General features: G+C 35.7%; 1 protein-coding gene across 1 annotated transcript in view; it reads right to left on the bottom strand.

The window, feature by feature from the left end:
• Positions 1-24,388, bottom strand: part of HDAC9 (histone deacetylase 9) — a 718,836-nt gene that overhangs the window by 225,951 nt on the left and 468,497 nt on the right. The window contains exon 16 of the mRNA XM_039220715.1: positions 19,816-19,865. Within this exon, the coding sequence (XP_039076646.1) occupies positions 19,816-19,865 (50 nt within the window). The remainder of the gene's footprint in view (positions 1-19,815; positions 19,866-24,388) is intronic.

Genomic DNA, 24,388 nt, shown 5'->3' with positions numbered 1-24,388 from the left:
AGGTTATTCAGTTAGTAATTAGTGCAGCTGGAATAAGAGCCCAGAAAAAAAGCACAGGCTCTGAATCCATATTGAATTTTATGCTATTAAAATCAAAATCTAAAAAGTGAATAAAAAATAAAATCATTCTGAAAAAACAGATTCTCATTTTACTTACAGAATCAAAGATTTTCCTAGTGAAATATATCAGCTATGACCTACATCAATATTTTATCTGTAAAGGTATTGAATTTCTACATGTAAAACTGCTAAAGTATTCCAAAAATTCAAATACCACAAGTTGTGTCCGGAGTAGCTGGGCATTTCATAATTTTATAATTTATCCACCATTATTCTAAAGCAGTAGTTCTTAATGGGGGGTGGTTTTGCGCCCCCACCCCCCACCCTGCACCAGGTGCCCGCTGGGAATTTCTGGAGACATTTTTAGCGGTCAAGACTGAGGGGCAGGTGAGCTTGAAGCCTCTGCTGAGTGGAAGCCAGGAATGCTGCTAATCATCTTACAGTGCAACAAGACAGTACCACAAAGAAATATCTGTCAATGTCAGTAATGCCAAAGGTGAGAAATCTTGCTCTATAAACTTTGAGATCCATATAAACAACAGTGCTCCCTTCTTCATATTGGCTGCTAGAAGTCTCAACGACAAATTTGTGGACCTTCTCTAGTAAAAATAGTAGCTACTGCAGCACACACCTTATATGCTAATCTCATTCCTAGCTCATGTATCTTCACTTTTCCACGATTACCACACTCAGGTTTGAACACACACGTCATGTTTGTTTTGAAAGCTACTTTAAATCCTTTATGGAATATGGCAAGAATAAAAGAAAAATACAGAGAAAGAAAGAAGCAAAAAGAGCAGAGACAGACAGAGAGAGAGTGTCCAGAGAGGATGCAGAGGAGAGGACAGAGAGGGAACAGGGAGGAAATTGCTTTATATTTTCATTGTTACTTTTTAAAGGTGTGCTTTCTATGTTGCTTTTTCTTTGGAATATAACCAAGAATAATTTTTATCCACATTGTTCTTTTCCTGAATTTCTCCAAATAATTCTGTCTCCTGAATAGAATCAACAGTAATATAAACTTATTTTAAAGGGCTGTTCTGCCCTTTTCAGTTTCTTCAGTTTCACAAATTTAGTTATAGAGCCGGGAAAAACCTTTCACAGTTCTTCTGATTCTTTTGCTTCAATCTTAACTTATTTTTCCCTAATACATCAAAGAATGGGATGGCAATTTCTTTTAATAATTTCAGAAAAGAAATAATTATATAATCAGTGGCAAAATAAAAGATCAAGGACATCATCTGATTATTGGCATCTATACCAAAAAGAAAAAAGAAAGAAAGAAAAGAGACAAGTTCTACCTATTAACAGTCAAGTCCTTGAGAAGTGTTTGTTCATAAGGATTTGGGGTTTGTCCCTGCACACAAGTAAGACTGGGAGTACATGGGCAGGCTGCTGCCTTTGAGTGGCCATGATTCATTTTATTTAGAGGAAATATTTAAGTGCCGCACTTCCCAATGTGCTCAGATTCTGAGCATCTGAGAGCTGGGTATAATATTTCAAAAATATTATGCATTGTTTTCACTATGCATTAGGAACATGAATTAAAGTGACTAAAATCCTCAGTTAAGCTTTTTCAAGAAATCAAGATGTTTCTTGAGTGCCATCCCAGCCCTTTATTCAGAAGCCTCTGTGCATCTGCAATTCCTTCGGGTAAGCACTTAATGACCTTCAGGGATTTTTTCCCTCTTTTAAAAAATTTTTACTCTGAGAATGACCACATAAAATTCAACCAGCAAAATGAAAGTATGACACACAGTGCGCAAAGTAATCAGAGTTCCAAGTAAGCTAACTGTCCAGGATGTACCTCTGTCACCGGATAAACACAAAATATACTGTCCATGTAATTTATGGTTGGAAAAACAGCAATAACAACAACAATCTTCTCCTTAAATGCTGCCTCAGATTTGCAGCAGGTATAACTTAAATATTTAAAAAAGTGTAAAGAACTTCCTTGGTGTTAAGTGTGTTAGTGACTAATATCAACTAATAACAAGTAGAGTCCACGAACAGGAAAAGGTATTAAAAAAAATAGCTTAGAGAGGCTCACATACTGAAGTGGTACAATTTAGGGCTAGAGCAGTAGCCACATGTTCAAAAGGCTCCAGAGGTCAGATTGGTAATGAAGATGTAATGTAAAGTAAATGAGACAGGGAGTGTTTGGTGTGTTTTTTTTTATCTTAAATATTGAGAAGAAATCACTTTTTAAAAAATCCCCAGCCAGGCTAAAAAAGAAATGTATATATGTGCTAACTATGACTCCTGGACTATCAGTGCCTAAGTTTCGTGGTCCACGGTGACTTATTTCTACACAAAACCTGATTCTAAAGTAGGAAATGGGGGAAAAAAAAGTATCTCAGAGGAACTAGCTGGGTTGATTTCTTGTGTGAAATGATCATAGCTTAACTTTCTTAGAGTGGGACACTTAGAGAGATAACTACTCTAACTCCTAGTGGGGTATGTTTATAAAGGATTCTAGCTTTGCCTGAGGATAAGACTAGAAGAAGAATGCTCAGGTTAACATTTTAAGTATATGCTACAAATATTCACAGCACTACACAAAGTTTTGTTGCATTATTAAAATGTGTTTTTGAGAAAATACATGGTGGTGAAAATGATAATTCAGCAATGTTTTTAAATTAACTTAAAGCATATTAACTGCAGTAATATCTACATGCATTTGAAAATGTAGCTTCATATTTTTGACACATATTTATTCAATCCTGGGACAATGATGGGTGTGCATATGATTCATTTATTAATAATTTCATGGCCCTCAAGAGTTTGTGAACATAAATTAAGAACAAGTGGTCTAAATTTACTTTAGTCTTCGGGGTATAGAAAGCTAATAATAATAATAATAATAATAATAATAATAATAGCTGCTGAATATATTAGCTAACTGTGGGGAGGGGTTTGAAGCTAAGGCCATAAGACAAGCAGGCAACCTGAATTAGTCTACTACAGGTATAACTAGATTCTTGGAAGGAGGAAAGAGAGAAAATAAAGCAGAAGAAACATTATAGAGATAGTGACTAAGAATTTCTCAAAAATAGTGAAACCACAGATCAAAAATTTTTAAATATACCTAGAAAAAAGTTCCATCAATTACAAAAACAAAATCACTCCTAGACACATCACTGTCAAACTGCTAAAAACTCAAAAAAAAAAAAATTCTTGAAGGAAGCCAGAGAAATAACATATTACATAAAATCTTGAACTAAGATAGGAAAGTTAGCATATTTCTTAGCAGAAACTATTTAAGCTAGAAGACAATGGAGTCACATCCTCAAAATTTTTAAAGGATAAAAATGTCAATCCAGAATTCTATACTAACAAAAACATATTTAAAAAGTAAAATAAAGATTTTTCAGAAAAATAAGTGCTGAAATATTATACTTGCATCAGACATGAATTACAAAAAAATAGTAAAGAAAATCACTCAGGAAATGAAGAGTCCTGAAAATCATAATTATGAAGTCTCATATAAAAGAGACTTTTTTCTTATTTTTTATTCCCTTAACACACTAAGGCAAAACCAATAACAATTTCATTGAGGGTTTAATGGCACATGTAAAAAGTCAGATGTATGACAACCAAATATGTAGAATGAAAGGAGAGGACCACAAATAAACTACTATAAGGCTGTCACATTGCATATGAGGTAGTGTAATATTACTTGATGGCTGACTTTGAAATGTATTAGTAAGTGTATATGCTAGAGAAACTACTAAAATATAGACATAAAACTAAGAAGCCAATAAAAAATAAAAATATAAATCTCAAAAATATCCCACTGAAAGGAAAGCAGAAAAAGAAAACAAAGAGGCAAGAAAACAGATGTAATGAATATAAAACAACTAACAAGATGGTTGATTTAAATTCAACCATAGCAACCTCCCCCACCGATCTAGAACACTGTTATTCAAAGTGTGGTCCATGGAACCATGGTGGTCCCAGTATTACAAGACAAACAAAAGCAAGCATTTAGAAACTTTTATACCAAACTTTATAATCATTTTATATCTGTTGAGCCTACTAAAAATGAATTTGCATTTTGTATAATTTTAATCTCATTTTTAGTAGTTCTTTTTTATTGCATTTTGCAAAAGCATTGCTCTGTAACAGGAAATAAAATATAAGTAAACAAAATCTTCTCCTTCACCACATAATAATTTCAGAAGCACTGGTTTCACAGAGAAAGGACTTTCCTTCCAAATTACAGAAAGACAGAACTCCACTTGGGTAAGAGAGCCACAAAGAAAAGGTGAAGCTACAGGTAAAATTAGAAATATGTTAAGAGTTTTAATAATATATTAGCCGTTCTTCAATGTTTTTATTTTTGAGAAACAGAGAGAGACAGCATGAGCAGGCGAGGGTCAGAGAGAGAGGAAGACACAGAATCTGAAGCAGGCTCCAGGCTCTGAGCTAGCTGTCAGCACAGAGCCCGACATGGGGCTCGACCCCACGAACCATGAGATCATGACCTGAGGCGAAGTTGGACGTCCAACCGACTGAGGCATCCAGATGCCCCTAATAACATATTAGCCTTAACAAGATAAATTATACCCAGAGAGAACGGCTACCAATAATTTGTCTAAGCATCACATTACTAGTTTGTACCTAGAGGCTTTCATAACCCCAGTATTTGGAGAAATTGTCAGTTTTTTAATTAGCTTTTTAACAGACTTTCCAAGCAGCCAATTTTTGGACTCTTCCACTCTATTCCATTCTTTTAGGTGGTAGCTTTGTTAATGGCTTCATCACTGTTTAGTGCAGTATCACCTTATCTATTTGGCGGACTGTAGAGTTAGAGTTAGAGACCTTGAAAACTACTACTTCTACTTATAAGCTGTTCAAACATGGGCAGGTTTATTAACTATGTTCTAAATAAAAATGGAGATCCCACCTTAGTCACAGGATTATATTTCCTCACAGGATTATTATTAGCATTAAATTAACCAATGCATGTAAAGTGCTTAACATAGGACAAAGTAGAAAGTTCTCAGTAAATGTTCACTAAGAAAAAAAATCCCAGAGTTTTGGTTCCAACATTACTTTTTATTCTGCAGCACATCAAAAACAAAATCATCTGTGATAATGCTGGAAGCCAGAAACTACTTCTAATCATAAAGCTTTTTTTTTTTTTTTTTGTTTTAAGCTGCATATGGATCTAGTTCACTGGAGTTTCCTGAATGAATGTGGGCCTTTTCCAAGCACATCCAGCATAGCTCAGTCTCTGGCACTCGAAACAAAGCTAATGCTCTGAAAAGCCGCACATGATAGAAATTAAGCTACCTGTACTGAAAGTGGATATGAAAGTATTTTAAAAGGGAAAGAGAATGACTTAGAAGAAAAGGAATTTAGGCACAGTCTCCTTTGTATAATCTAAACTTAGCTTGTTGATTCTTTTCAGAATATTCCCAGAGTTAAATATAATACTAGTTTGCCCATTAACAGAACAGGTTTCATATGCACTGTGCATGGTTAATGTAGTACATGATTCTTCCACGGATGCCTCAAATATTTCACCCTGAAAGTTGGGAACCAAAAGTCCTCAGCCAATACTAAGCAGTTTAGTAAGCAGCTGCTGCTATGCTATGCTGCTGCTTGGGCCACAGGGCATTTTTGAATAATTGAGTTTAAGCTTAAATAATGGTCAGATGCCCGCAGAAACCTCCTGAGAGACATCAGAATTAACAAAGAAACAGAGGTTTTCATCATTGTACTGATGCTGTACCATTTTACGCACATCATATAAAAGTTAATCCATGAAACAAATTAAGTATCTTTTTAACTTTTACATTACTTCAGGTAAAATAGATCATTTAAATGAATCTTCCACTGTAGATCAGCTCTTTCTGCAGACAGTATCTTGATTTGGTAACTTAGAAATTATCTAATATTTTTTAAAATCATTAAGATCTCAGCTTTATTTAATTTCTGAGAAATTCTAGATTTTCAATATAGCTTATTCTGTTTTAAGCTCCATACAATATGTATAATGGCATTTGCAAGCCAAATTTCTTTTAGGAAATAGAAAAATTACCTTTTTCCACTTAAGAAGTATTTGAGAAGTTCAGTATTTTTCTATCCTCAAGCCTCTACTGTCAGGGCTAGAGTTGAAGATTCCAATACAGTTTTCTTTCTGGCAATAGTGAAAGTGGGGGTGGGAGTAGAATTCAGAGAGAGAAAAGCTTAGTCTGTTGGTAGATTCAGGGGGAGAGATAGTAAGGTCAATTTTATTACTCAGAGAAAGCACAAAGTAAGTACCTCTGATCAGCATCTAAGAAAGAAGTGGGGGATGTACTGTAGCAACAAATAACTGCTAGACACTGTGTAAACATTTTAGAAACATTACCTCATTTATTCCCCATGATAGCCTAATAAATGTACTATTAGTCACTTTTACAAAAGAAGAAACTGAGCTTCAGAGAGATTAAGTAACTTGAGCAGCTACACAGTTGATAAGGCACATAACTGGAACTTTAATCAAAGTCAACCCTAGAGAGTAGATATTGTTATGAATGGAACTGTGTTCTCCCCAAATTCAAATGATGAAGACCTAACCCCAATGTGACCATGTGTAGATAGGGACTTTAAAGAGGTAATATGCTTGGTGTCCTTGTAAGCAGAGGAAGAGACACCAGTTATGTGCACACACAGAGAAAAAGCCGTGTAAGGACACAGTGAACAAGTGGCCATTTGCAAACCAAAGAGACAGGCCTCAGGAGAAACCAATCCTGCCTACAACTTGATCTTGAACTTCCAATCTCTAGCACTATTAGAAAGTATATATTTTTTAAAACAAGATAGAGTTGGCAAAATCTTCATTGCTGTTGGGGATAGAATAAAGATATATTTTTCTATCCTGGGCATTAGCATCTTAAGAAGAAAGAGGGAGTGATTATTTTAAAAGTTAATCAAGGGGCAACTGGGTGGCTCAATCCATTGAGCATGTGACTTCAGCTCAGATCATGATCTCACAACTCACAAATTCCAGCCCTGCGTCAGGTTCTGTGCTGACAGCTCAAGAGCTTGTAGCCTGCTTCAGATTCTATGTTTCACTCTCTCTCTGCCTCTCCCCAACTTGTGCTCGCTCATGCGCCCTCTCTTTCCCTCTCAAAAATAAACATTAAAAGTTTTTTAATAAAAAAATGAGAAATAAAAAGTTAATCAAGTTTTATAGGTTGGTGTTTTTGTTTTATCTGTTTTGTGTTTCTTTTCTTTCCTCTCTGGATTTCCTTGCAGTATAAGCTAGTTATATGATGTTCCATATATGGGATGACTGTGAAGCTTGGAAAGCAATTAACAACTTCATGGGGGTACTTGAGCTATTATTTAGGAATACCTTATATTTATATAGCTGCTGGTAAACAACAATTTCTGTTGTTTAAGCTTCCCAGTCTGTGGAATCTTTATATGGCAGCCTGAGCAGACAAATACAGCTAAGAATTTGAAAAAAATATTTCTATATTTGTTCTATATATCTCTTCTTAATGGTATATGATGAGAGACAGTGTTAACTTCCATGAGCACAGTGCTATGGGTATCTATATCTTCACATATCTAACACATAATAGATCCTTAATAATTTGTGTCAAGGTAATCAATGAATGAGTGAAAACAAGTTAATTCTATATTGATATATTTCTTGTGATATATTTCTATAGTGATATATTACCTGACAGGGTTTGACTGTGGCTAAAATATCTAAAATGTGAAAATAGTTTCCCCATTCAAGTCCTGCATTACATCACTGGTTGTGTGAAGAACACATTTCTTTAGTTAGCACCACACCTAGATCTATAGCTTTCATTTGCTAGCATGAGGTTCCTCCTTTCTCTGGCTTGACAACCAGCAATATCTGGGGTGCTCCTAGAGCCTCCAGCCTCTGCTTTCATGGTTTACCCTGCTCCTCATAGAAACTTCCATCTCTTAACTACCCAAAGGAGACAAGATATCCCTGTAAGTCTTAGTCTATCAGATCCCCAATGTCAAATTAATGGGAGCCTGCTTTTTGATCTCTCCAGAAATACTGATTTTTTTAAAAGGCTGTTTTAGTGGTGCCTGGGTGGCTCAGTTGGTTAAGCATCTTACTTCAGCTCGGTCATAATCTCATGGTTCGTGAGTTCAAGCCCCACTTCAAGTTCTGCACTGACACTTCAGAGCCTGTTTGGGATCCTCTTCTTCTCCCTCTCTCTGCCCCTTCCCCACTTGCACCTTCTCACTCATTCAAAATAAATAAATAAACTTAAAAAAAATCTATTTTAAATTTAGATAAAGTATTACCACATATTAATGCTGTATTTGAGCTCCAAAGGAGATGATACAGCATGTTTCATTAATTACCTCTACGTCAGAGGTAAAGAAATGGAAGCCCAGAAAAATTATTTGCCCATTTGTAGTCACACAGGATCTTGTCATTCAAAGTGTGGTCCATGGATCAGCAACATTGACATCATGTGGTTAAAAGCTGCATAATTTCAGGCCCCATCCAGTTCTGCTGAATCAGAGACAATGTGGAGATTTGAATCCAAATTTTCTAATTTCTAAATTAGTTTCCCTGTCTCATTACAAAGGTTTCTAAAAAATCCCCACACTCCACTTACTAGTCTCCCTAAAGTGCCATGATTCTAATAGGAGAACATTAGCTGGGTAGAATGTCAGATGATAACTGAAGGTTTCAGGACTTTGAAGAAGCTTTAAAATCATGTCTTTGAGGCAGCAGCTTATTTTTTCCAAAACAAGACCTAATTATGTCCAACCATAAGAATGGAGTAGGCCCATTCTCTACATAGAGGTGCCACTGATAATCTACATCACCACATTTGATCCTATAATAATGCTATGAGAAAGGCCCAAATGCCCCATTTTAAAGATAGAGAAACTGAGGCTAAAGTAAGTCAAATAATTATAAAAGAGAGTTTGCATTGCTGATTTCTCTGAATCTAGGGCTGGGTGGAAAGACATAGCCCCTAAAACCATAAAACCACTCAAGGAAGGTTCTGCAATTATTTAGGTAGCAATACTTCAGAATCCCTTGAAAGCCCTCTGTAACTCTGGGTGACTTCTGTAGGATAATGCTGAAAGTCATATTTTTGGGCCAAAGACCTATGGTATTCTTTATCATATTCTTCCTTGGTTCGCTCTGCAGCCTTTAACAATGGCCTTCTCCCTTCTCCCATGTGAAACAATATGCCAGTTCTTTGAATGTATATATTCATTTCATGTTAGATGTTCTGCTGAAATCTTGAGACTTCAGAAATGGAACTGGGATGGATTTATGATGACAATGTGTGGGTGAGCCCACATACTTTCCCTCTTTTGTTCAACACTAAGAGGAACACATAAATGACAGCCCATTCCCTTGGGACCACTTGTAGGTTATAATGCCCACACCTTAGCTTTTTTAGTCATGGTGAGATGAAAAAGAAATAGAGAAGCCATAGGGAGGACCTTCAGATTCCAAGTAAAACCATGGATATGATGAATGAATACTGTGACCAATATTCCATATGGAAAGAAGGCGTGAACTATTAATGCAGCAGCTGGAAGAGACAAGGGGCATGCCATGTACATTAATGCTCTACCACAACCCCCCTTCCAGTATGATCAACTGCTTTCTGACAGCCCTACTGACCTTACATGTACAATTTCTAGTCACTCTTCATCTTCACAAAAATATCTCTTTGCTATTTATGTGCCAGTGATAAGAATAAGTACAGGAACATATCTGTTGTGGCAAAGTGTTACATCTTAGGATTCTAAGGATGATTACTTAAAGCACTGGTGGACTCAAGGATTTGCTAATAATATATGGATTACTGTGGGTTATGTGGTCAATCAAAAAATCTCAGAGTCTTTATTGCTTTTCATAGTAATCTGCTGGTCAGTTTTACCAAGACTGAATTAGACATATAGCCAAGTAATACCATCTCAGTATTTTCCTACTACTTTGTTTAATCTGATGAACATACTATGGAAAGCATATTTCATAATATGCTAATCCTTATAACCACTGGACAGTGCATGTTAGAGCCCTGTTCATTCCAAAAGAGCTTAATAAAATTAATTCTAAGTCCACAGGTATGTAAAATGAGATTCTACCTAACTCATCCCACAGTGGTTTCGTCCGGGGGCAGAGGCTCTTCACTGTTTTAGTTCAAATTACAATGCTGTGTATAGATGCATAATTTTTTACCCAAAGTTAATGTCGTCTGAGAGCATGGATGATACCTTACAGGAAATACAACAAAAAATAAAATGCTTTTAGCAAAAGAAATAATTGTGCTTTATTATGACTAGGATTATTCTCATTGGGAAATGAGTGTTGATAATTATGAGATTGAAATCATGGTAAATTATGTGTGGACAGTACTGTGGTCAAGAGTTTCAGAATCAGGAGATCTCTACTTCACCACCTACTAATCATGTGACTTGAACAAGTTACTCCCTTCTCTGAGCCCCAGTTTCCTTTTCTGTAGAGTAGGAAGCCCAAGTTACACCTTTAGTAACAAGACTTCTGGGAATGCTGTGAGAATTAAGACATGAGGTAGGTTATCATTGGAATCTGCATGTAGAGACTGTGAATCAGTCCAGTTCTATGAAAACCAATAAATAGGTAGGTATGTTTTAAAAGGTTCTCTATGGCCCTGCTGAGCCCAGAGCATCTCACCTGATAGATAATCACCTCGTTAAGTCAGTCTTTTGGACACTATTAGGGTTAAAGTTAAGGGTTATAATTTTACTTAGATGATTAGAGTACATCCCTAAATAACTTAGCTGAAATTTTTGTTCATTCATCCCATTTAATGTTGTGATATTAACTGTATCAGAAACAAAAGTTTAATAGTAAACACAGCTCTGGAATTCAGACTCCAAAGTTTGTGTTCCTTGTGCTGTATGCACACAACACACAACTGGTGATGAACAAAAAGAGAAATCATCATGTCTTGCTTCATGCACTAACCTAATGGGATCAATCAATCAGTTATCCTGACTCTCACAGCTCATCATACATCATATACATCAGAAGGGACGAGCTAGAGACAATTGAGGACACAATACAATACTGTCCACTAAAGAAACAGCTAAAATGCACATGAAAAACCACTAGGAAATATAATGCAAATATCAGGGCATTTTCAATAAGCTTGAAAATGGCAGGTGTTAGAGTATTGTATCTAATTCGCAGCTGCAAAATTTATATAGGGAACTAGGTCCAAATAATGTTCCCAGGGACTGGAAAGCCCAAAGCACATTTCACTGCTAAGATCTGGAGTTACTCAGATGTCTCAGAGCCACAGCTTGGAAAACTGTGCCCCTACCCTCAAGATCCTCTAGACCTTCAAGGTCAGATCTTAAGAGAGATTTCAGGATCTCAGGGTATGCCTGTAAATTTAACCCACCTCCACCATCACACTTAAATCTAGGAGTCAAAAAGGAGGCCATGAACTCTGTGTGTTCTGGATAGAACCCTATCCCAAGATGGTCACATCTTCACAGGCAGGAGTGAAGATGAGGACCCAGAAACTCTGAGTAGTCTTGACAAGTCTCCCGTCATGCCCCCTGTTATCCCTTATTAATTCAGTCACTACAAGAAGCCAGGATTCCCATGTCATCCCTCACCCCTCAATGCTGATCTCCAAAATGTAACACTTTCCAGTAACCACCAGTTCTGTCCCCAAGCCCCACCAGATTCCATACTGTCTTCCTTCCTTGCTTTCTTTTCTGCAGAACATTCATCATTACACACATATATTTGAACTAATGCATATTTGCTTATCTGTCTCCCCCACCAGAATATAAGCTCCACGAGGATATATTTTCTTCTGTTTTGCTCATTGCTGTACTTATAGTTTCCTGGCACAATATAAGCTCTCAATATACATTTATTGTATAAACAAGTGAATAAATAAGTAAGTGAATGAATTCTGCCCTAAACTGTGGTAGTTGCCAGAAGCTGTGAGTATATTAAATCTAAAGGCCAATCAGCTTTAGGTGTTTGGCTTCTTTCTTCTTTACTTGCTTTTAATGGAATGGTGAGCTGATTCTGGATAGTGCATTCACTTGCTTGCTCTCAAAATGAAGATTTGAGGGGCGCCTGGGTGGCTTAGTCGGTTAAGCGTCCGACTTTCACTTAGGTCATGATCTCGCGGTTCGTGGGTTCGAGCCCCGCGTCGGGCTCTGTGCTGACTGCCAGCTCAGAGCCTGGAGCCTGTTTCAGTCTGTGGTTCCCTCTCTCTCTCTGACCCTCCCCTGCTCACGCTGTCTCTCTCTCTCTCCTAGAAATAAATAAAAAACATTTAAAAAAAAAATAAAAAAATTAAAAAAAATTAAAAAAATGAAGATTTGATGCTTCTAAGAAAGCTGAGACAGGAAAGCTGTCTTGTACAAATCCTTCCTTAGAAAAATGACTTTGGATTTAGTTCAATTAAGAGACAAGATATTTTGCCTTCAGTCCGCATCATATCATGGACTCTCAGGTTTTTCTCATAAAGCTGATGAACAGAAATAAAGGAAGCTTAACACAGAGTGTAAGTGATAAGCATAATAAGGGATATGACAGAATTGAAAAGAAAATAAAAATTTTAAAAGAATATGAGGCTAGAGTTACTCCTTACCTAGTACATAGGAGGCTCTCAAAACTTGTTTTTTTAAATAGATAAATAAATGGATGTTGAGATGTCTGAAGGAGGGGCAACAGATTAATAAAAAAAAAAAAAAGTCATCTCTTTAGTAACAGAGAATTTCACTACTTTTAGGCCTTGATTTTATTTCTTTGAATGGTCACACTTCAAAATGGTATAGGATCATTTAGATATCTACATGTGCCCATTGTGAATATTAGAGACCATATAAATCATATTATTTAGAATATGGTAGCAAAACAAATTAACCAAAGGATTCTGGGTGCATGTCATTCTCAAATGTATTAGTCTTTTAACAGTCTTCATTAAAAATATGATTCAATGTATGCTTTGTTGGTAAGACACTGCTTAGTCTTTCAAGTCCTTAATTTTACTTATTATTCCATATCTTAAAAGAAGACATTGTAATGATGCTGCTTGCCTATGAGTCAGGAACTATGGGTTCTACCCAGGAGTTTGGAAAGATAAGTCCTAGAGACTCTGCCATGAACTGTTTGCTATGGCTCAAGCATTCAGTAAACTAATTTATTTTAGTTTTGGATTTTGAAATAAAAATGATATATTATATGAACATTTACAAATTATGCTTTACTAAACTTTCTGTCAAAATGCTTAACAAAGAAAAATCCAATGAGCTGTATCATTACTCCGTACTGGATATTAGCTGTTATAGAGATGAGTATCTGGATCAGGAACTATCCAAGGTAGAAATGTGACAAATACAAATATTAATTCACTTTTTTTCACATCAAAATGAAAAGCTGAGATGGGCCAGGATTTAGCTGCATTTTAAGCTGCACAACATAGATGCCAAGCAGTGGTTCCTTTTTTTCTAAGTACCATTTCCTTTGTCAATTCTAAATGTTCATCTGACCTCAGATCTTATGGTTTTGTGTCAATAGAAGTGGCAACCAGTATATGACTGTATATTTGAGTTTATTCAAGTATGCTTTAATTTATCAGAGTTTTTGTTTCACAGAAATTTCTTGAATTAGAAGCTTAATGTTCATCAAACCCATTTACCTTTAGCACAGCAGAATCTAAGTTTCAATTTATTTAGAGAAAATCATTATAGATCCAATAAAATTAAAGAACAAAAAATTCCAGAAATGGATATGTTTTCTTCTTCTCTGCCATTGACATTACTTTGGTTGATAGTGTTGCTCATATAGGTTTTTTTTTTTTTTTTATAGGTGTTGTGGTTCCAAGAATGTAAAAAACACATGTGGTTTTTTTGATGTTTCAAAAATCTTTGATGATGGCATTTTTAAGGTACCTCGTGTTGACAACAGAAGAATTTTTAATAACTTTGTTATATACATGTGCACTCTGAATAAGAAAATGAAATTGGAGTTTCAAAATGCATCCTGTTGTGCTTAGCCATAATGTCAAAGCCATAGATAGAATTTAATCACAAATGAGATGCTACAGCTAAGTGAATTTAGGAGGAACTTAAGGTTTTCATTTCTAATTGCCCTCTTTCCTGCCATGAACATCAGATACTTAAAGACTGTATACAATTTTACATTTTGTAGTAAACGTAGAGTAATGTATAGATATTTATCTCTCTGGGGAGTGTCATCCACTTCCCTCCAACTATTATTGAGTATGTACAATTAGCATACTCTATGCAATACTGGAAACTTCCTTTGTTATTTAGAAGGCATTTCCTAGCTTGCATAATATTTTGTACTATATTTTCCACATCTGGGGCAACATGATCTTTTTTTGGAATCCATAACATGAACCACAATTCTGAAACAATTTCATTAGGCCAGCTTATCAGTGTTACATTTTCCAGGAGCCATGGGGTATTCCTGCTAGTATCATTTGCATCCAGTTTAAACTAATGAAAATCTGAATGGGAAAGGAGAGATGGGGAAAAGAGAAATTCCAAATCATAGTGGATCCTCTTATTATGCTGGAGGGAAAAGGGCTGTGATGCATCTTTGATAGCAGCAGTGGAGGAAATGAAGCACTGATTGCAAGCCACGTTTGAGCTGAACATTAATACAAGGGAAATCAACATTATCCTGATTACTGCATGTGAGAAACAGATGCCACCCCCACCTCCGTCTGCAGATGTAAGTGCTTGCTTAGGATAACTGGGTGGGAAAAGCACATAATGTGTGTACTTATGATAAAAGGATCATACAAATTTTGGCATAAACATTAGGTGGTGGTGGTGGTGTTTCTTTAGGGAAAAAAAATTCCCTGCTAATCAGCAATAGCTTGATACAATTGTTAATAATATGGTATGTTATCACTGCCTAAATAATTAATGTGTGGATGTGTCCCGCCACCTCACACTCACACCCTCCCCTCCTACACACAAACTCATACAAATATATTCATTCCTAATTGTTTTTGAAAATTTATTTATTTTATGACTACTTGAAGAGCTTCCACATCACTCTTCTTTCTTTTCTGTTCTGGAAACCCCCTCCATTGTGTTCCTACAGCACATTTATCCAAATCGGCCCAATGAACAGGCTATGAGCAAGTGAGGAAAGTGGTCTTGTCTCATCAGTGTTTGCATTCCTGCACCTTACCTAATTATTGGCACAAAGTCATTTTTCCTACCCTTCACTCTTCATATGATAGCATATGGTATGCCTTCTAAAATACTATGTTTCAAAGAAGACCAGTCTAAATAGCAGGAGAAAACTATATTAAATATTCTTCTTACATTGAATTTTGAATTTTAATTATCTGTCTATAGATTTAGTCACAGAATAAACCATTTCCTGATATTATAACACAATAGAGAAAAGTCAGAGGCCCTTTAAAAGACTTGCCACTAGATTTTTTTTTTTTTTTTTTACTATTACTGGGGAAGAACCAATGTAATGTAATAAATGGGTAAAATAATATAAAGATACAAATGTATAAAATTGACAATTTCCTTTTGAATGTTTGTACACATATATATACATATATATATAAATTTCATATATATCAGGGGGAAGAACTTACATTTTAAATCTGACAGAATGAAGGAGAATTTGAGACATTTCATCCTAACCTGCCCACTATACAGCAAGTATAGTTAGTACATAAATGAAATGTCTGTTGAAAACCTCAGGGCAATTGAAATGAGCCTTAAATTACCTCCCCACAACCACCTAATCCTTCTCTCCATCTCCCCCTCTCCAAATCACAAAAATGACATCTCTAACCTCCACAGTGTGTCAGATTTAGGAGTAATCAAATAGAATATGGGCAGAGTAAAAGTTTGTAATAAAAATCCAACTTCATGTTCACAGATTGACTGAGATGCTGCTGGAGAAGGTGCCTTCATGAAACCTCACAGAGCCTCATTTCTGGCACATGTTTGACCAGTTAGGCAGGCCCAGATTCTGCCCACGCTCAGCAATTCCTTATTCCTCCTAGGAAATTGTTCTGCCTCTTCCACAGCTCCTCCTCCTCCAATCAAGGGGTCTGACACTGCCCACTGACCGCGTTTATTTTTCTGCCTTTGGCACCAAGAGCTTGTCTGTTGTAGGATAAAAGTGGAATTCTCTGCTGTCTGCAGGGCTTTCCCCAGGGAACAGAGCATGAAACCCAAACTTATATATAAAATCATATCCTGTTTGCAAACATCATATTCCCTTTGCTTCTCACTAATCTGGTCCTGTAAACCCCAGCACAGCTTGAGAGCCCATTCCTCATCTAAACAAATGCCATAAGCTCCTTTATACTTTTACAACCATGTCAAAAAATAATATTGCCTGCCAATAGTGATGTGATTGGAGTTGCCTCCTCTGAGCCATAAAAGAAGTGCAGAGTCTGTTATCAATTTCTCTAAGTGTATCATGGGAATTATGGGTCGATTCAGTTCCAAGTTATAAATGACAACTCAAAAGCCGCAGAAGTGTTTGAAGTTGGGAGCTGATGACGACATTATCATAAAAGCCTGCTCGTCCTTGCTTTTGTGGTTTTTTTTGTGGCCTATCAAGTGAAGAGGGAAAAATAAAGCTGAGAAATGATTTCAAGATTTCTTCACACAGCAGCAGGTCAGATGGCTAGAAAAATGATCACTATTTTTAGTGATATACCCTTAGGAGTGAGAACTAAAGTGGTCCTGCACTGAGTTTTATTTTCTGAGTCCCTTAATTATTTATGTCATTATATGATGACCAAGTCCTGGGATTTGGTAAAATGCTCTCTGCAACTGATGCATTTTCTTATAGTGCAATCACATACTAATGAGAAATGAGTCATGCCATAGTAACTAACAAAATGAGAACCAAACACAAAGGAATTAGAAACCCTTGAGATTGTTGCTCAAAGTGTAATTCTGGAAAATGTATTTTAAAGCACCTTAAGTACCATCTGCCCTTTGAGCAACCTGCCAACACCATCAAATTTTCATAGGCAAAGAGTACACTTATCATGATGAGCAATGGGTAATGTACTGAATTGCTGAATCGCTATATTGTACACCTAAATCTAACTCTGTATTCTAACTATACTAGAATTTTAAAAACTTAAAAAAATTATCATATACAATTTTAGAGGCAAATTTAATAAGAAGTAGGGATTTTCTGATTTAATAATGTCCCAGGTAGTCTCTTCAAAAGCCAGTCAATCCATGAGCCTTCAGTAGGTATATATAAAGCCATCTAGTAGCAGATATATATTCTAGGAACTAGAGTTTCCTTTAAAACAAATGGAGAGCACCAAGTATTTTGGGGTTTAAATTAATGAGTCCATCTTAGAAAATCTGAACTAGAAGAGTACCTTAAGACAGGGCAATTTCAGCAATTTCCAAGTTCTCTGGGAAGACAGCTTATAAAGTTAGACCACTCAGTTCATACTAGGTATCTTTGTATACTCCAAATGTCTAGGACTGTCTCAAAGGTAAAAATTCAGACTGGTAGAAATACAAACGGTTTAGAATTTCTCTTAGGACTTGTAACAAAACCCAAAATATGAGGGGGGTAAGAAAGTTTTTGAGTGCCTCAGAACACAATTGGGTTTCTGGTAAAGAAAAAAAAAGCCAAATCTAACTAATACTTTAGAGCATCAACATGGACAAGCTTGTGCATGTACACACATGCATAACAAACATGTTCACACTTACTTAGACCTACATAAACACCGCCCGAAGACCAATACGCCAATCTAATAAAGAGAAGTGCCTCTCTCCAGCCCTCTTCAATACTGATGAAGTCAAACTAATCCAGTCTTCCTCTTCCTGCCTCTGCTTGCCAAAGCTACATTTACCTACCACCATTGGTGTCACCAAGGATTAAGACAGTGTTCAGAAACATTATGAGGGACTTATTTACACTCACTGTGCTTTGTGTTGGACATACAGGGACAAAAGCAGCACTCTTTATTCCTTGGGCACTTCTAAGAGTTTATTAGAGCAGTTCTAGCTAAAGAATAAGAAGCTACCTTGGTATGAGTTTAAGCAGTTGAAGAGAGGTACTTTGTGTTCAAGGGATAATAAAGAGTTTAGGCACAACCAAAGCCAGACTTGGGAGGTGGATCCTAAGAAGCTGTCCTCATTTCAGCTCTGGGTCATGGATTAAATGTAAAAGAGTGGGAGTTTGATGACCTCACTCTTTTAACAGCTTTGATTTCCTCCCTATCATTGTATTTTCTAAGTAGCCATTAGCTTTGTTTCATTCTTTGCCTCATTTGCAGGTAATCAGCCATTCTCTTAAAATGGGCACTTGGGATGTTAAAAAATAAGTACAAAGGCAATGCCATCCGGTGTCCATGAAATCTATTTTAAAAGTTAGTTTATTTTCTGCTTTATAGAATAATTTTGCAAGTTCCTGGCTTCACAGTGGGTTTGCTAAAAGTAAGGAGGGATTAATGTAGAATGGCGACTGTCCTGAGCTCAAGGTCAGAAAGGGAAGCTCACTGCTGAGCTGCCACAAAAGGAACCACATTGTATCAGCCACACTGCTGCAATGCTAGGCTCCAGGGACTGGCCTACTGAAGATGAACTGCATGGAAAGAACAAATAAGCTCTTTTAGAACTCCTGCACATGAACATGCACATCAGCCTCATACTTTTAGACTTGTACCCTTTACTGTGTGACCTCAGGAAAATGTCATTTCTCTGAACCTTCAGTTTCTAATCTGCAAAATGGTATTAATAACTATTTTGCAAAACCGGCATAAACCTCAGTTGTATGTTAGCACACTATAAATTCCAAGCAGATATTGGTTCCTGTAGCAGCCATTTGTGTTTCTAAAAAGAGCAGAATCATAGGTGAAGAAACAGAAAGATTATCCTTGCTGAATCTAGAATCACTAAAATGAAAGAATAAAACTGAAAATATGTTAGATTTCCCCGTAGAAAATTTAGTGATAGCAAAATATTGCCTAAAATATGACATACACAGTTCTTTCCCTTCAATATCCAAGAAAGCTAATTGACGACTTAAATTCCTTAGTCCTTGAAACCTGATCTAGAAATATGCTGTCCTAATATGACTTAGTACTTAGTTCTACAGGATGACAATTTGTTACTGGTAAGGGTTAACTGTAAATAGATAGCAGGCTAAAGGATATGTTCTGACCAACAAAAACACAGTCAGTTTTCTTCATATAGTCAAACAAATTTATCCTTGAAATGTGGTATAAGTATCCTGGGTCAAAAAAGGAGCTGTTAATTATTGAAGACAAAAATGGCCAGGGTTCACAAATAAAATGTGCTACAATGCAAAGCACTTTGTGAAGTTTATGACATTTTTACCAGGAATATAATGTATTTGCATTTTCTAAGTAGCCATTAGCTTTAGTACTTAGCATGACTTTCTTGAAAACTGAATTCTGCTGTGAAACAGTTAAACCCTTGTGTCACCTTTTTTCCAGCCACATAAAGCCTAGCAAAATTGGCTTTGTGGACATGTCATCTGTGCGGTCACATAGACACATGGAGTTAGAGGAGCCCCACACTTGGATTAATTCACTGTTGTCACCATCTTGAAATTCTTAATAAGTTCTGAGCACAGCCAGTCCTGAAGTTCAGAATCACTTTTATGCAGAAATGGCCTTAACCATAACTAAAAAGATAAATCAAAGGAGGTATTTTTGGCAGTTTATGTCATTTAAAAGCAGTAAGCAAACTCATACTTACCCCAAGTCCGCCACAAGGTAATGAAGAAAAAAACTTTTGAGAGGCATCACCTACACATTAAGAAGACATGAAAAAATATATAAATTGGGAATATAATTATAATTTTAAAATTTTTTTGGTTTTTATTAACACATACGTCACACAGTATTTGTCAACTGATTCAGAAGAAAATTAAATTTTAGACAAGAGCTCAAAGCAAATGAATTATTATTCCATGTAGATTCTTTTTTTTTTTTTTTTAATGTATTATTTATTTCTAGGAGAGAGAGAGAGAGACAGCGTGAGCAGGGGAGGGCCAGAGAGAGAGGGAGTCACAGACTGGAACAGGCTCCAGGCTCTGAGCTGGCAGTCAGCACAGATCCCAACGCGGGGCTCGAACCCACAAACCGCGAGATCATGACCTAAGTGAAAGTCGGACGCTTAACCGACTAAGCCACCCAGGCGCCCCTATTCCATGTAGATTCTACTGCCCTATGTGAGCAAACACATACCCATGAAATTTGAGTCTCCAGATTTTTTTAGCTACCCTACACATCAATTAATATATCACAATATCTTTTTTATTTATAATTTACTTAAAATAACTCAGCTATCCTGAGTGTATCCCTCTAAAGTGATGTTTTAAGCCACATTTTCTGAAATACACTGTAATTTTTTAAATGTTTAAATATTAAAACTAATCTATTCAAATATACAGACTTATTCTTAATTTTCACTTCAGATATAATGAAGACAAAGTATACTTGTCTTAAGTGTAAGCCTCATCAAAATCCACATTTAAAAAAAATAACAACACTATAAAAAGGATAACCTTGGGGTGCCTGGGTGGCTCAGTCGGTTAGGCATCTGACTACAGCTCAGGTCATGATCTCACAGTATGTGAGTTCGAGCCCTGCATTAGGCTCTGTGCAGACAGCTCAGAGCCTGGAGCCTGCTTTGGATTCTGTGTCTCCCTCTCTCTCTCTCTGCCCCTCCCCTGCTCATGCTCTGTCGGTCTTTTTCTCACAAAAATAAACACTGAAAAAAAATAAAAAGGATAACATTTTTGGGAAATCTATATAATATAAAAAATATATATCTTCTTTAAAATATATACCAAAATCTTACCCGTGATTATCTATTAATATTTCATGGAATTTTTAATCATTTTGTTTACCTGCATTTTTATTTTCTACATTATCTAGTACATTAATAGGAGAAACAAAAGTATTTACTCCTAAATATCTCTGTAAAGTAATTAAAGGAAAAAGCAATCGTCATATCTGTATCATAGTCCAATGACTCTAAAGTGACTCAGGTCAAAGATACAGTGATCACATGAGAAATTAAAATATATAATATTGTCTGTACTTTTCATTCCACAGTCAGTAAAAAGGAATAGTATTGCAATGTACCAAATGTACTAAAGAAGATTTAAAGTGATTTTTAAAAATTACTAAACTCCAAGAGAATAAATGATAAGCTGCTTAAAGAGAAATTTTATTTAGTAATGTTTAAAATAATATATATATATATTTTTTAAAAATATTTTTATTTATTTCTAGGAGAGAGAGAGACAGCATGAGCAGGGGAGGGTCAGAGAGAGAGGGAGTCACAGACTGAAACAGGCTCCAGGCTCTGAGCTGGTAGTCAGCACAGAGCCCGACGCGGGGCTCGAACCCACGAACCGCGAGATCATGACCTAAGCGAAAGTCGGACACTTAACCGACTAAGCCACCCAGGCGCCCCAGTAATGTTTAAAATAATATAAAACAACCAAATAATCAATTTTTTAAATTTAGTAGTGTGTAAAAATTTTTTAATTCACTGGATTAACAGGATTTATTTTTAAATATTATATTGCCTTACTCATGGACTCAGATCTGGCTAGCCACAAGCTAATGAAAACTGGTAGTAAGAACGTCAGGAATATTAATGCAAAGGAAAACCTTGCACTAAAAATGATTGGAGAAAGTGTTTTTAAAGTGTCACCTTACATAGTCTAGAGTACTTAAATAGACAAATGGTGCCCATTTTCAAATCTAATCATTTTATAAGCTATAGATGTCTTTCAAGATAAAAAGACTGATAAGTCTGGTTATGATGAACTTTATTTAAATCCTTCCTCCTAACTCCAGAACATAACTATCAAAAACAGTAATATTACTTTAACTCAGAAAATCATACAACTGAATGAATTTCAATTTAATGTGCATGCACATTGACAGACAGCCCCCACCCTCCAATCTGTGTGGAGAGGGACTGGGGGAGAAAGAAGGATATATGTAGTCAAAGAAAGGTATAAAGAAAGGGAAGGTATCTTGGTGATTATAAATTTCTACATACTTCTAAATGGCAGCTTCAATCTGGTCTTGTAGATAGAAGTAAATAGCCACAAAAATTCTTTCATAAAGAATAATAAAGAAGGATAAAAAGTTAAACTTTTTAAAGAAAGAGATTATTTACTTAGAAGCTGAATTAAGGAAAACAAGTTAAGTTTCTGGATTCATAAGAGAAACTAAGGTAGTTCAGAATGTCATCAAAGTTGAATTTAGTGCTTGACATTAGGTCTAACAATGCAACACCCCTGTTTATCTTTATTCATGTAGGCTGCACACAATTGAAATTGCTGCAGTGATCTCTGAGAAGTGCCTATAGAATTCCTCGTGTGTATCTAAAGCTAACTCTAAAATCATCAATTGTATGAATATTATCTTACATTAAATAATAAAAACTAGTAAGTTATAAGGCCAATTTATTTGAATTAAAACCACAAAAACTACCAAGATATGAAAGCAGCCCAAGTGTCCATTGATTAATGAATGGATAGAAAAGACATGATATATAGAGAGGATGGAATGTTATTTAGCCATAAAAAGAACCAAATCTTGCCATTTACAACAAGAATGGACTACAGAGTGTCATGCTAAGTGAAATAAGTCAATGAGAGAAAGACAAATACCACATGATTTCACTCATATGTGGAATTTAAGAAACATAACAAACGAGCAAAGAGAAAGAGAGAGAGAGAGAGAGAGAGAGAGAGAAACAAACCAAGAAACAGACCTTTAATTATAGAGAACAAACTTATGATTACCAGAGGGGAGGAGGGTAAGGAGATGGGTTAAATAGATGATGAGGATTAAGTTGTGATGAACATCGGGTATTGTAAGGAACTACTGAATCAATATATCATACACCTGAATCAAATGTAACACTATGTTAATGAACTAGAATTCAAATAAAAACTTAAAAAAAAAAAAAAAGAATGGGGATAGGTGCATTCCAGTAAAACTTCACTGATGGACAATGACAAAAAACAAAAACAAAAACAAAACCATACCTATAAAAACTAAGCTATTGATACTTGGTGTTTTCATGGCATACATATATAGGAAAGTCTTTTGTCCAGGATTTAAATTTTATACTGGCATTCACTTATAAATCATCAAGTTTTTAAATGATATATATGTTGACTATTTTGAGAAAATCAGTTTTGCTTAAAAGTGTAAAATTTCATTACAAAAACAGTGGTATTGCCATGTTTCATAAGTAAACCAGTTTGGAGATGCTGAAGTTTATTTCTTCATTTCTTCTACAGGTATGTCATTTCTGTTAAAATGAAGAATAATCAGGGCACCTGGGTGGTTCCGTTGGTTAACTGTGACTTCAACTCAGGTCATGATCTTGCAGTTTGTGAGTTCAAGCCCCACGTCAGGTTCTGTACTGACAGCTCCGATCCTGGAGCCTGCTTCAGAATCTGTGTCTCCCTTTCTCTCTGCCCCTACCTCACTGGTACTCTGTCTTTCTCTGTCTCTCAAAAATAAATAAAAGCAAATATTTTTTTAAAAGCTGGCTGTTCATCAGCTTGATAAAATGTGGAATAACAGTTGTTTGAAACACCTCTCAAACACCTATGTGTAAATTTATCCCAATTAAATCCAAAATACCTAGGCCTATGCCTTGGTTGATATATCACTTAGACTATATTTAGAATTTTAAAAATTAGGAAATTTTTCTGATTTTTCTTAACTAAACTAAAAAATTATCAAAATGGACACAACTTTTATCTTCAAATTCATGAGTATTTTGATATTATGAAACCATGGAAGTTAATGTTCAGTTTACTTCATCTTTGTGGTAAACTAGGTGTGATTATTAATTCATGTTAAAATAAGGACATTTACTATATAGTAACCATAGCAAAAGAAGTACTTTATGTAAAGAATCTGCTTGTGCAAAGACTGATTCCTTCAAAAGAAATTAGAAAAAAAAAACCCACTTGGATTATATATGTTTGGAATGACTGGAATGACTTGCCTTTATATTAATAATATAACTTTAATTCTACTATACAAAGTATTTCACATCATCAAATTTTAAACACTTCCTAAAATTTGAATAGTCTTTATATGTTTCTACTTCTGTCAATTTCTCTCCAAGCTATCACTACCCATTGTGCATGCATTCACGTGCTCACACACACTCACCCATATGCCCATACTTCACAAATTTAGGGGTATCTGCCACTTGTTTTAAAAAGGCAGATTGTTAAGCTTTATAAGGGTTAACTGTTAATTTCTCTTTATAATTG

The sequence above is a fragment of the Hyaena hyaena genome, unplaced genomic scaffold (assembly GCF_003009895.1).
Source record: "Hyaena hyaena isolate Hyena2069 unplaced genomic scaffold, ASM300989v1 scaffold_904, whole genome shotgun sequence".
Lineage (NCBI taxonomy): Eukaryota > Metazoa > Chordata > Mammalia > Carnivora > Hyaenidae > Hyaena > Hyaena hyaena.
Note: the sequence above shows the minus strand (reverse complement) of the source record. Positions and strands in the feature narration are given on the sequence as shown.